General features: G+C 39.6%; 1 protein-coding gene across 1 annotated transcript; it reads right to left on the reverse strand.

The window, feature by feature from the left end:
• Positions 1-4,804: 4,804 nt before the first annotated feature.
• On the reverse strand, positions 4,805-8,255 carry pyyb (peptide YYb). Its single transcript, XM_084135871.1, has 4 exons — positions 8,128-8,255; positions 7,699-7,886; positions 5,338-5,415; positions 4,805-5,066 (listed from the first exon to the last, which is right to left on the reverse strand). The coding sequence occupies exons 2-4, from the start codon at positions 7,884-7,886 to the stop codon at positions 5,045-5,047; spliced, it is 288 nt and encodes a 95-aa protein (XP_083991997.1). The 5' UTR covers positions 8,128-8,255; the 3' UTR covers positions 4,805-5,044.
• Positions 8,256-13,306: the final 5,051 nt, after the last annotated feature.

Raw genomic sequence — 13,306 nt, forward strand, 5'->3', positions numbered from 1 at the left:
AGACTAGCCTGCTGCCTACCGGATACACTAGGCTATAGGCTACCAGTATGCTTGGTTGTTTCTCCAAAGTATCCTGAACATATACCGAATCAGGCACTTTAACCCTTGTGCATCAATTTAAAAAAAAAGTTACACATAGGTACATAGAGGACAAAAGTGTCCGTGTCAAAAAAAATTTTCAATCTGTCATGAAAATTTGAAGCTTGGGAGCACAGACTTAAGTTTGGTCTCATTTTAAAGAAGACCCTTGGCAGATTATTGCTGAAGTAAAAAAAATAGTAATAAGTAAATCCAAAACAAAGTTATATATGTTTAAGTTTATGAAAATTTTATGAGTATTTTATTTAAAATATATATTTTATGAAACAAGTTGAACTCTAAAACGGCTAGAAAATCAAAGCCATAAATCTAAATAAGTTGTGTTCCAATTTTGAGGCTGATATCTGAAAAATTTGCTTTGTTTGGGCGCAGTAACAGATTTTCCCCATTGGATGCCAGCAAAACTCACTGGTGCACACAGTGATTGGATTTGTTATTTGCAGTTGAGTTTTTCTCTCTCAAATATTACAAGCACACACACACACATTTTTTTTTTTTTATTACACACATACAAACCACACTCAGACATCCATACCAACACACACACACTTATCGTTGCATAATTTATCCAATTGGCTCTATAATATGCCGAAGCAGAAAACAGGAATAAAGCAAGTATTTGCTTTATAGGCCAGACCTGAAAAAATGGCACCACCTGGTAAAAAATAGTAAAAATTAAAATTTTGAAGCATTGCAAACAGAATGAAAGCCTCTTAACAAAGATTGCATCATTTTGTAGTTAAATGGCCCTGGGATAAAAAATTGCAGTTCCCTTTCAAGGGAACTCGCACTGCGTCGTTAGAAACGACTTTTTGGGGACTCTCGTATGTCTCTGAAGTATGAATGAAACTATCCTGTTCTATTCCAATCCTGATGTGCCAATCCACCAGGTGACGCCGGCACACACACACATTAGCTTTCGCTCTTGAGCAAGCCCTCTCTGTTGTTGTCTGTTACTATTTGGTATTGTCTGTCTCAGAAATATATATATATTGTGGCGAGTGAACTGCTATCTTTGGTAGTCTGCTATCTTTGATGAGGATGGCCAGGCTCGTGTTCCCCGTGGTCTGGGTCCCGCGTCCGTTGAGGCGGCGTGGCGACTCAGATCATGGGGTTCGCAAAGGGACCTTGCAGATGAGAATGAGACTGCTACAGCACCTTCTCATTCTTCATCTGAAGGTTCTGAGGCCCCCGTTCATGGTGCAAAAGCACGCGCTGCGGCTTCTTCTGCCTGTGGCGAGGACCTGATGCTCGAGCTGTCTGCTTCTGAGGAAGTGGATGTGCTCAGCATCGTGGCGGATGAACGTGAATTAGACTCGCCAGTTCACGTTCCCGCCTATGAGGAGCTCATAGAGGTTGTGACTCTGTGGCCAGACTAAACATCAGCTGGCCGCATGAGAAACAGGAAGCGCTTAGTAAAAGCAAGCTGGATGAGCGCTTCCTGCAGCGGTAAATCGGTGATGCAGTAAATACTGTCATCTGCAGGTTTCAGGAGGCGAGGAAGCAATCTGCGGCGTTCCAGCAATTCCTCCCTCACCGCTCTAGATCCAAATCTAAGAAGGCTGTACCGAGCATTCAGCCTCAGCCGTCAACGAGCTCCTCGTACCGCCAGGTACAAAAGGAGAGCATTGCCTCTAGAGCCCCTTTCTCGGGAGCCATGGCAACAGAGGAAACGCTCTTGCTCAAAGTCCTCTGACCATAAGGGTGACCTGAGGGCTGTCATTCAGGTGAAGAGGGCTTCAGGATAGAGGTCCTAACCTGAGTAATAGGACCTCTAAGGGCTGCCACCCCTCCAGGATGCTTCGGGCCACATCAATTTCCAGCGAACGCACACTGTATTGTTAGTCCCAAAAGCTTGCAAACGGGCATAGACTATGGTCACAAAATTCCTCGACCAATTCCTGCCAGTCCTCCGCTTCAGGGGGTTGAGAACAGTGCTCGAAGAACACCCGAGGCCAGCCTCAAGGGGCTGGTTCCCTTAGTAGATTTTGTAGAAGCGTGGCAACGCCTACCCAATATATCTGCATAGGTCCTGCGTATAATAAACTTAGCATACAGACTGCAGTTCGGTCACCCCCCCATCACCAGATGTGGTGACCATCAAAGGGTTGAGACTCAACACCAAGAAAAGCATGTTGGTGCCCGCCCAGAGAACTACGTTCCTGTGCGTGGTATGGGACTCGACTATGATGCGGGCACAAATGCCTCCCATGTGTATCGAGTCCATCCTGGCCATGGTATCCAGGATGAAGCTAGGCCACGCCAACACTGTAAAGCAATTTCAAAGACTGCTGGGCCTCATGGCAGCTGCGTCCAACATAATACCCTTGGGCCTCCTGCACATTAGACCCCTTCAGTGGTGGCTGAAAGCCAAGGGGTTTTCCCCAAGGGTAAATCCCTTCCATATGATCAGGGTTACGCGCAGATACCTTCGTTCTCTATCAATATGGAGGAAACCTTGGTTTCTGTCACAAGGTCCAGTGTTGGGAGCGTCATGTTGCCGGAAAACCGTTTCGACAGATGCCTCCCTCACTGGTTAGGGCGCGGTCATGGACGGCCGCTTTACCAGGGGTCTGTGGCAGGACCATCATCGCTCTTAGCATATAAATTGCCTAGAGATGTTGGCTGTGTTCAGAGCTCTGAGGAGCTTCCTCCCAGACATCAAAGGCTACCATGTCCTGATACGGTCAGACAATGCGTAGGTGGTCGCTTATCTGAATCGTTAGGGAGGACTCGGATCGCGCCCTCTATCCAGACTGGCGCATCAGATCCTCCTCTGGTCCCAGGGGAAACTGTTGTCCCTCAGAGCAATGTATGTCCCAGCGGTTCAGAATCAGGGAGCAGACATCCTGTCGAGGCAGGGGCTGAGGCCCGGGGAATGGAGACTTCACCCAGATGTGGTGAAGTCGATATGGGAGAGATTCGGCCCAGTGGAAGTGGACCTGTTCGCGTCTCTAGAGACGTCCCACTGTCCACTGTGGTTTTCCCTCACACATCCAGCCCCACTGGGGTTGGATGCCATGGTACAGGTGTGGCTGAGGCTGCGCTTGTACGCATTTCCCCCGATCGCTCTGCTCCCGGGAGTTCTGGAGAGGGTCCGTCGAGATGGAGTCAGTCTACTTCTAGTAGCCCCATTCTGGCCGGCCCGAGTATGGTTCTCAGACATAATAGCACTCCTGACAGGTCCGCCATGGCAGATCCCTCTGAGGATGGATCTGCTGTTTCAGGCGGAAGGCACGATATTCCACCCTCGCCCGGAGCTGTGGAAGCTGTGCGTCTGGCCACTGAGGGGGTTCAGTACCTAGATGCTGGCCTCTCAGCCGGAGTAGCCGAGACCATACTTAGTTCCAGAGCTCCTTCCACTAGGAGATTGTATGGCCTAAAGTGGAATGTGTTTTCCACTTGTTGTAGAGAACATGAGTCAGTTAACTGCCCGGTGGCTTCAGTTCTGGAGTTCCTTCAAGATCGTTTCTCTGTTGGTCTCACTCCATCCACACTTAAGGTGTATGTGGCTGCCATTGCGGCTTTCCATGCACCACTAAGTGATGGGCCTCTGGGGAGGCACCAGCTGGTCATACGTTTTCTTCGTGGTACATGGAGGATGAGACCGACGACCAGGAACAGAGTTCCAACCTGGGACCTGGCAGTGGTTCTTGAAGGGTTATCCCTGGCCCCTTCGAACCACTTCAGTCGGCATCAGCTAAAGACCTGACGCTTAAGATGGCTTTTTTCCTAGCCATTACCTCGCTTAAGAGGGTGGGAGATATCCAGGCCCTGGCAATATCGCCAGCTTGCTTAGAGTTTGCCCCGGGACGAAGTTAAGGCCATCTTGCATCCGAGACCTGGCTATGTGCCCAAGGTGCCCTTCAGTATGGTACGGTCTACGGTCTTGCAGGCATTTCATCCTCCACCACATGTGTCGGCAGAAGAAGAGAGGCTCCATGTGTTCTGTCCTGTCAGAGCACTGAGTATTTACCTTGAGAGGTCCTCTTCTTGGAGGAGGTCGGACCAACTGTTGGTGTGTTTTGGGTCACCTAAGAAGGGGCTCCCTGCATCCAAACAAACAATTAGCAATTGGATTGTACAGGCTATTGCCTCGACCTACCAGGTGCGCAATCTGCCTTCACCTTTGGCCATGAGGGCTCATTCCACTAGGGGCATGGCGTCCTCTAGGGCCCTCTACTCAGGAGTGCCCCTCCAGGAGATCTGTGAGGCAGCTGGTTGGGCTAACCCTCATACCTTTATCAGGTTTTATAGTCTGCACCTCCCCAACACGCCGGGTGCACGAGTGCTCTCGTCCTAGCTTGTGTCTGAGACAGTTTCACACTAGGGCAGGCATTTTTGGTGTGTGGCATAGTGGGCATTCGTTCCCCAAAGAGTCGTACAGTTAATATTTTTATTTCAGTTTTTTTATAGCCCAATACATACCATATAACGTTAAAGGATGTCCAGTCTTTGTTCAGTGCAATGTGAATATTTATGGTATTTTTTATTTATCTTATAAACTGTGATTATGAAACAATGATAGGCAAATGTTCAAAATGTAGAAATATTGTTGAGTTCCTCCATCTAGTGGTGTGCAGATGTCCTAGTTCAGATACAATCTTTCTTTATTTGTTTAAGAAAAGGTAAATAAATAAATACATGTAAATGCATAAATAAAGAGAGAAATCAAGCGTTCAACATTCAGTTATTTTTTATTATTGTCAATTTTGTCAGTGAATAATAAATTATTTACAATTGTCTTTCACAAAGAGTAAATTAAATCATAGAAAGAGAAAAGAGAAAGAGGCTGATAGACATGTACAGATCATGAGGTGTTTTTGGAAACTCGTTTTGATGAGAGTTTGGCTCATGCTGGTTTCTGATGTTCATTTATTATCATAGAGATGGATGGATGAAATAAACCACTGCACCAGCCACAGAGGAGAAGAGAGAAGTCGCATCACCATAACAATTCTTCCATGCTGCACAAAAACAAAATCATTCATTTTCACATCTCCACCATGGGTTTGTCTGAATATCTCTGGACTGACTGTGACTGTGATTAAATATAACATGCAGTAATACCCCAGACAGCAACATAGTGTCAGCCCAGATCCAGCCCACATCTGGTATGCATGTAAACCACATGTAACACATGTGGGCCGGATCTGGGCCGACACTATGATGCTGTCTGGGACAAAGCTATGATATAAGAGTAAGCAACATATTCTAGCATGTTCCCTCACTGCTCACCGGGGCTTGACGTCCTGTTCATTATCACCAAACAGCAGTTCAGCCACAACGTCCTCAGTGGTGGAGCGCTTCCCGTATCTGAAGAATGAAAAGCAAGATGTAAGAGAATGAATTATGCTTGATTTGAGCTGTCAATCAAGTCTGAAGCACAAGTTACACTGTAATAAATTGTATGATCAATAACATATGCTTTTACATTGCTTTAACTAAGTTAAGCAATTTTCTAATGTTAATGTTATACAAGATTCAACTTGTGTTTTTAATTTAAGTTGAAATGACTTAAACATCCAAGTTGATTGTACTTAAAAATTTAAGGCAGCAACTTTTGTTTACAGTGTATGTGCTTAGTAATTGCGTCAGAAGTTTGTTCAAATACCATTACCCTAATTGTGAGCAACAGCAGTGATGAACAAACAAGCACTAAAAAGGATTACAATCCAACTTCCTGATTTAACTGAAGATAAATGTAGATCATTCAGAGAAATAAGGAAATCCACAAGAAACAGAACCAAAATAACACATGAACGTCATTTAATTGTGGCCTTTTAAGGTTAAATGCGTTGCAGAAAATATCAGGGTAGATCTTTAGCATGCATCATCAGAGACGTTACCAGACATGTTAATCCCACTTAATAACAATCTATCTAGCGCACAGCACAATAATGAGGGGTTACGCACAGGTTGAATGATATCTGGCAACTCAGCCCACCCCTCGCACATATGTGAGTGTTTAGATAAAAACATAGCAACGCACAATTTGGTAAAACCATGAACACACACAAAAAAATAGGTTTTGTTTAAACTGTAAAATAGATTTGGTTTATTCTCTTATGAACCCTCTTGCATTGCTAAGTGGGACTGGATTCAAATCAATTCAATTTATTTGTTCAGTGCTTTTCACACACCGCATTGCTCAAATAAGCTTTACAAACAATAGAGATTTACAAACAAAAGAAAGCTTGAGAACCTTAGGGACTAACATTAACATACTATTATATATATATATATATATATATATATATATATATATATATATATATATATATATATAAAATAGTATGTTAATGTTAGTCCCTAAGGTTCTCAAGCTTCCTTTTGTTTGTAAATCTCTGTTGTATATATATATATATAAAATTTCATCAAGTTAAACTATAGAAAATGAGAACAGCTGAATCAAAATCAAAAAAACGTTTTTTTACATTTTTTTATTTCAAGTAAAGAATTTGTTTTGTTTTTTATGGTTTTAGTTTTTAGCTTAGAAGTTCTGGTAAAATATAATACTTTTTTCTTTTCTTTTTCTTTTTTTACTGTGGCAGTACCACGGTATTCCTTAAGTACTCTGGAGTACCTAAATATCATTCTACAGGAATATGAAAAAGATATGTAGGCCTATATATCGAAGTACTATTTTCTCAATATTTACTACCATAACTATACCTGTTATATACATTTTGTAAGGGATATTTAAACAAATTTAATAAAGGCTCAAGTAACCCAATGACTGGAAAATGCTGTGATGTGAAAAAAATACACTGGTTCATAGTCAATTACGTCATTACGATGAGAGCAAGAGAGAGATGTGTTAGAAATGATTCCATTAATGTGGGCATCATCTCCATTATCATCTGGAAATCTTTGTTGGGCCATTAGCTTTTTTTTCCACAGAATCATATTTCAAGAATCCTTTGATCTTACTCAGCTTGGGTTGCATCCATACAATGGGCTTTAATCATGAATTACGAACAGAAAAAAAAAATCCTTATAAATTGTTTGTAAAATAATTCTTTAAAATATTGTTGCATTCAGTCCAGTGTTACCACCATTTAGATGCATTTCAAACAATTTACACAGAATGTCTTCTACTGTTTCATGAATTATGATTGTCTCTAAGACAATAGACTATGCAATTATAACACTTAACTTCCAATAATAAGAAATGAACAAACATTAATAATCTATAGGCTAATGTTAATTTATAAATATAGGCCTAATGTTCAATGTTGATTGATGTTCATTCATAATAGATTAACTAATGTTAATTTCAAATGTACATATTAGTATATGCAGACTTTAGAATTATTCTACATTAATAAATGCTGTAAAAGTTTTGTTCATTAACAGTTAATGATGAAATAATGGAATAATGATGTTAAATGGAATTAAATACTGTTACCAAATGTTTAAAATATATTAAATAAAATGTTTCATGACATTTCCATTTAGTTTTAAATTCTGCATATATCATGTTCTGACAATTATTAAGGAAAGTTATTATTAACTGTTACTAATAACTAATCAGTGCTACTATTAGCACCTAATCCTGATTTATCTGTTTAACTGCACAGGTAATTGTAGCCGTACCTCTGTCGTGTGATGAGGTTGATGTAGTGCCTTAGAGCCGTGTGGTACTTGGCCATCTCCTCTGGACCCACATCCCCCGCTGGAGGCTCAGGTTTGGGCGGGTAAGCTTCGGCCAGGCTGCTGAGACACGCAATGACACACAGCACAAGAGCCAGAGGCACAGTCCAGGATCTCAGTGCACTTGCCATCTGATAGACACAGAGAGAAAACCTTTGGGAGCCATACAAAGTAGGATGCACTTTTGATCCAGATAGACTGTGTAGAACATTTAAACATTTCCTGTAGATTTTCAACTCTTGTTGCTGAACGGTTTTGTCAAGTTCACTCACTGATGTATTTTGTCACAGAGCTATCCATGGTCCTGATTCTGATGCCGTTATGTTAAAGTTATCATCAACTAAAGAGTGAAAGAAGCAAAATGATACTTACTCTGCAATAGATGTTCAGGCCTAGAAGGATTGTGTAGAGCTGATGTTGGTAGTTGGCGTTGATCTGCTCCTCTCTCACCAGACGATGATGCTTTTATAGCTCAGGACACCCCAGAGGGAGGTCCAAACCCCACCCAGCACTTACACACAACCAGTGTTAATAATGAACTAATGAGTCATTGGCTCAAGCCATCCAACCCTGTGATCTCAATATATATGAGACTCTGAACATTAACTAGACAGCTGTATAATACTAAAACTAACTTAAATTTTGGTTCTGAAATTATAACATCTCAGCCATATATTTAATATGGAAGCTTGTTTCCGCCACATAATAAAAAGGTAATTGAGACTTTTCATCTCACAATTCTGACTTTCTCGCAATTGCGAGTTTATAACTTGCTGACTTGTGAGAAATAAACTCGCAATTGCGAGTTATAACGTCTGAAATGCGAGATATATACTTGCAATGGCAAGAAAAAAAGTTGCAATTGCCTTTTTTACTTTTTATTCCATGGTGGAGCAAGCTTCCATAATTTTATGCTGTTACATAATTAAGTAGGCTATATATTGTGAATATTATAATGCGTTAAGCACAACAAGCAGGGGTATACTCACAATACAGCACGGCCTCAAGTGCCTTACTGTCATAATAACATGGTTGCTGCATAACAAAAATATTAAGGGCATACATTTTCATTAAAAAATTATTTTGTTAAAGGAGCCGTATGTAAGATTGTGGCCAAAACTGGTACTGCAATCACTTTCAAATTACTGTAGAACAGTGTATCCCCTCCCCCTCCCCCCTGACTCGAGGTTGCCAGATAGGCTGCAGAATCCAGCACGAACGTTTGTAGCTGCAGCTGTGGTAACTAGAGCTGAGCTGGCAACCCGGATGCAGAAACACTACTGACTTCGTGATTGGTAGATAGGTGGAGGGTGGCGCTTCAGGCCAAAACACAACATGACAACATCAACATCAGTTGAGGGCTGCAACTTCACTTTTTAAATGACAATATCCTGGCCGTACTACTGTTGTCGGTGATATAAGTATTTGAAATGAACATGATTTCTTAATGTCTAGTGACATATCAGGGCTATTTTATGATTAATTGAAATACATTTCTTACATACAGCTCCTTTAAGAAAAATAATTTGGTGTTCTCCCACAGGAATACATATTCCCTCCCTGACATGTAAACTAAGGATAATAGTTGTCAATGGGTTCTGTGCAGTTATGCACTACTGTATTTCGACTTGAATGGAATGATGTAGGCCTATTTAAAGGAATAGTTCACTTCACAAAAGGAAAATTCTGTCATCATTTACTCACCCTCAAGTTGTTTCAAACCTGTATGAGTTTATTTCTTCAGCTGAACACAATAGAAGATATTTTTAAGAATGTCAGTAACCAAACAGTTGCTATACCCCATTGACTTCAATAGTATTATTTTATTTTTTTTAACTATGGAAGTCTATCTACTGTCTGGTTACCGACATTCTTCAAAATATCTTCCTTTGTGTTCAGCAGAAGAAAGAAATTCATACAGGTTTGAAACAACTTGAGGAAGAGTAAATGATGACAGCATTTTCATTTTGAATAAAACTATTCCTTGAATAGTTCAGATTCCAAACTCTGATTGGATCAACTGTTTGTGTTTGAAGCTATTGTAAAATAGTCCATACACACAACTGTAGTGCACATCAGTTGAAATTTACAATAATGTAGGCCTACAAATTTGCAATAGGGAAACAAAAACAGCTAGTGTTTGAATTTAGTTGTTTAAGGTTATTAAATACATTTAACTTCTTAATAATCATTGGTGTTTTTTTATTATTATTATTATCAAACTGTCATTTTATCAAATTGCTTTACACTGACTGAAACGTACACCCCTGATGTGGTAAAATCAGCATACAGCTTTTAGTGGCTTATGGACCTTTTTCATTCTACATAATATTTTTATGAATGAAAATAGGGCTTTGATGACCTTACCGTCTTAATTTCCTAATATAACGTCTAATTTGAACTAAAACACGTTTCCCGTAACTTTTTGTCACTAGGACATTTTTCTGAAAGATGTGTTGTCGTTGTGTCAGATGAATGGTCAACACCCAGGAAGCCTATAGGCTAAAACCCCTTCGAAAACAATAGCGTCCATTGAATAAGGTCTATTTGAAGGTTGGTATTTGCGAAAAATATTCATGAGACGCGTTTGATAAAGTGTCTGCTAAAATAATAGGCTACTTTAATAAATGTAAAATGCTTCTCCATTATTAGGCGGAGTTGAGCAAACACACAGCGCGTGCTGAATGCGTGCAGAGTCTGCAGACACGCAGGCCTTTATGGAGCGTGGAGCTCATGTTTTGACCTTCGTTAATCCAGATTGCGTCCAACTCACAAGTCAAAGAAAAAAATGAATCTTTGTACACTATTGTCTTAGCATCACGATTAACTAAGACATTTGTAACGAGTGGTAAAAAAAAGAAGTGATAAAACGAATTGTGTGGAAATGGGCGCCTTCACGTTCTGCTGTGTGTGAGCGTGTTCTCTCGCGACTGTGACGATGGCGATGCCGCTCTTGACGCAAAGAATTCCTCTCAAATCTCCAATTGACAGACATTCTTTTAGAATAAAGACTCTGGAAGAAAATGAGAGCTGGAAATGTTAATTATACGTCATTGATTTGTAAAGAAGGCAGGGGTGGTTAATCAATATTCATCTTGATCTCGATCACTTAACTAGCCAGTGGAATTAATCTTCAAGTGTTTTAATGAGACAACTATCAGAGCACTCAAATTACAAATATTGACTAAGAACTCGATTATGTTTAAGCTTAAGTGTCGGGAATTAAATTAGGGAAATGTAATAATATACAAATAATATGGATGAACAGACAAATCCAACAAACTCTCTTTGAAAAGCTACTATTTTGTGTTTGAGTAAATCATATGAATTTGTATGATATCATTCATACATTTTCGGATGATCTGCTTTTAGGCCCTACTGATGGTTCAGGTCAGGGATGGACCTTCTTCATGCTTACATTTTTTCCTACAAATTCATATGATAAGATCAATGACATAATTAAAATAGTTACATATTTCTCATGAGATTGAGTTGAAGTTTATGTATTTCTGTAATTTTTTTCAGTGCTGCAGCAATTACATATTTATAGGCCAGTTCCCTCGATAGGATTTTTCCATTGGCTTTTTTATTATTGTAGAGCTCCGCAGAGCTCTTTTGTTCATCATGATAATCTTCACAAATGAACACAATCTTAATACATTTTTATGAAGCCCAAATACAGTCAACAGAAGTAAAAAGCTAAATGTATTCTTTAAACAAACTACACCATAGTCGTGTAACTTCAACGTCACCATCACTAAGCTTCCGACAACTTCAGTCTTTATTTTAAAAACATTTAGCAACTTGTTAGCAACCACCTTTTTCAAGACAAGTAAAAGCTATAAAAATCACAAGGGGGGTAGGTATAATGCTGATATATTTTATGTCATAGAATTAAATGAAGAAATATCTTGAGCATGTGTTCACCACAGACCTTATTTCAGACTTTTAACCAAAAAACCCATTCAAAAAACCCATTGACTTCAGGACGATGGAATCAGAAGTGCTAAAATGCTAATTCATTTCAGGGTTTTGGCCCACAAAAATAGGCTACTTCATACATGCAGCACTCTATTGCTTATTATGAAGCCATTAATCAGACAGTCATACAAATTAATCTGCATTCTTCTCATGAATAGCTGCTCAAAATTGCTATTTTGTGTTTACTCTTCCACCTCAAGTCACCTTTATTTATATAGCGCTTTTTTGTTTCAAAGCAGCTTTACAGTGAAAACAGAAAAATGACGCATTTCGGCTGTTGTTCAGCTAAAGTAATTTCAGTGTTAATTCAGTTCCATTGTAAAGATCATAAACTATTAAATAAGTTCATTTCATAAAGCAGTTCTACAAAAAATGATGGCATCGTCCAGCTCAGTTCAGTTATCAAACAGCAGCATCAGTAGACCTACAGTCAGAGATCAATAATGTTAAATATTAAGTAGTATTGTTAAATATTATTCCACCTCTGCTGAATACTTAGGCCTAATTAATTCTACTCATCTAATAAATCTGTATTCTTCATTCAACAACTGAGTAATGAATCTTCTAACTTGTTATTAACTTTTGCAGGTAAGTAAAGGCACATGGGCACTTTCTCTCTGAGTTCCCATAAATGCAGGAATAGATTAAAGTGTGAATCATCATGTCATGGCCGATCATGAAGGCGTATAGAAATTGTGTAAATCTCAGTGGTGCATGGTCTGTACATGTTTTCTTGAGGACATTTTCTTCAGCAAATATAAATATGATATCAGCCTACAATGTGTAAGATTGATACAGATTGCTTGTTCCTCTGTTTATATTACGCATGCAATTTACAGGAACACTTCCCGTGGCTTCTGTTGTAAAAATTTTAGGATTGCATCGGTGGTTGGAGTCGCCCAGCAAGTGCTACCATAAAAGTCAATGAGGAGAAACAACACACAGTAGATATTGATGCTCACACTTCAGCTTATCAGTATGAATAAACACTGAGAAAGCCACACCAGATAATACAAGCACAAACTGATTGGCTGAGTGTTTACGCTATGATAACTCTACAAATAATATCCTCTGACGCGGAGATTGTTGTGCGGATGAAAGGCTGCTCGGATGAACTTGAGAGAAGAAACGTTTTGATCTGAGAGTGCTCTGCATGTTCAATGTAGATACATCCATAAGAAAATTAATGGTGTTATTTCTGATCAATACTGGTGGGAACACCTTTTTACTATGGAGCTTGTTGTAATTGTATTGATTTTAGGTTTTAACTGGATTATGTGTAATAATTCCACTAGGCATAAAAATGAAATCATATGAAGAATCATAAAAACGTGTAGGGAGAGGGAGTGATATAGGCTACAGAATAAACATGACAAAATAAACAGGTTAGAGCAGGAAAACCGAAATGCCACACATGGCAGATAAAAAAGACAACAGTTTATTATTGTACATGAATGTGGCCTATTCCATCATATAGAGTATGGTATACATCTTATCCTTTTGCTGTGACTGAATCCTTCTTATTTAAAATAGAAAATGCACCAATGTCAATTTGCAATGTAGAGTTTAA

Source organism: Abramis brama, assembly GCF_963993115.1.
Source record: "Abramis brama genome assembly, chromosome: 14".
Taxonomy (NCBI): domain Eukaryota; kingdom Metazoa; phylum Chordata; class Actinopteri; order Cypriniformes; family Leuciscidae; genus Abramis; species Abramis brama.

Coding starts and splice junctions, on each gene's coding strand:
- pyyb (XM_084135871.1), bottom strand. CDS start 7,886: ATGGCAAGTGCACTGAGATCCTGGACTGTGCCTCTGGCTCTTGTGCTG. Junction 5,416..7,698: donor AACCTCATCACACGACAGAG/GTACGGCTACAA, acceptor TTCATTCTTCAG/ATACGGGAAGCGCTCCACCA. Junction 5,067..5,337: donor GAACAGGACGTCAAGCCCCG/GTGAGCAGTGAG, acceptor GTTTTTGTGCAG/CATGGAAGAATTGTTATGGT.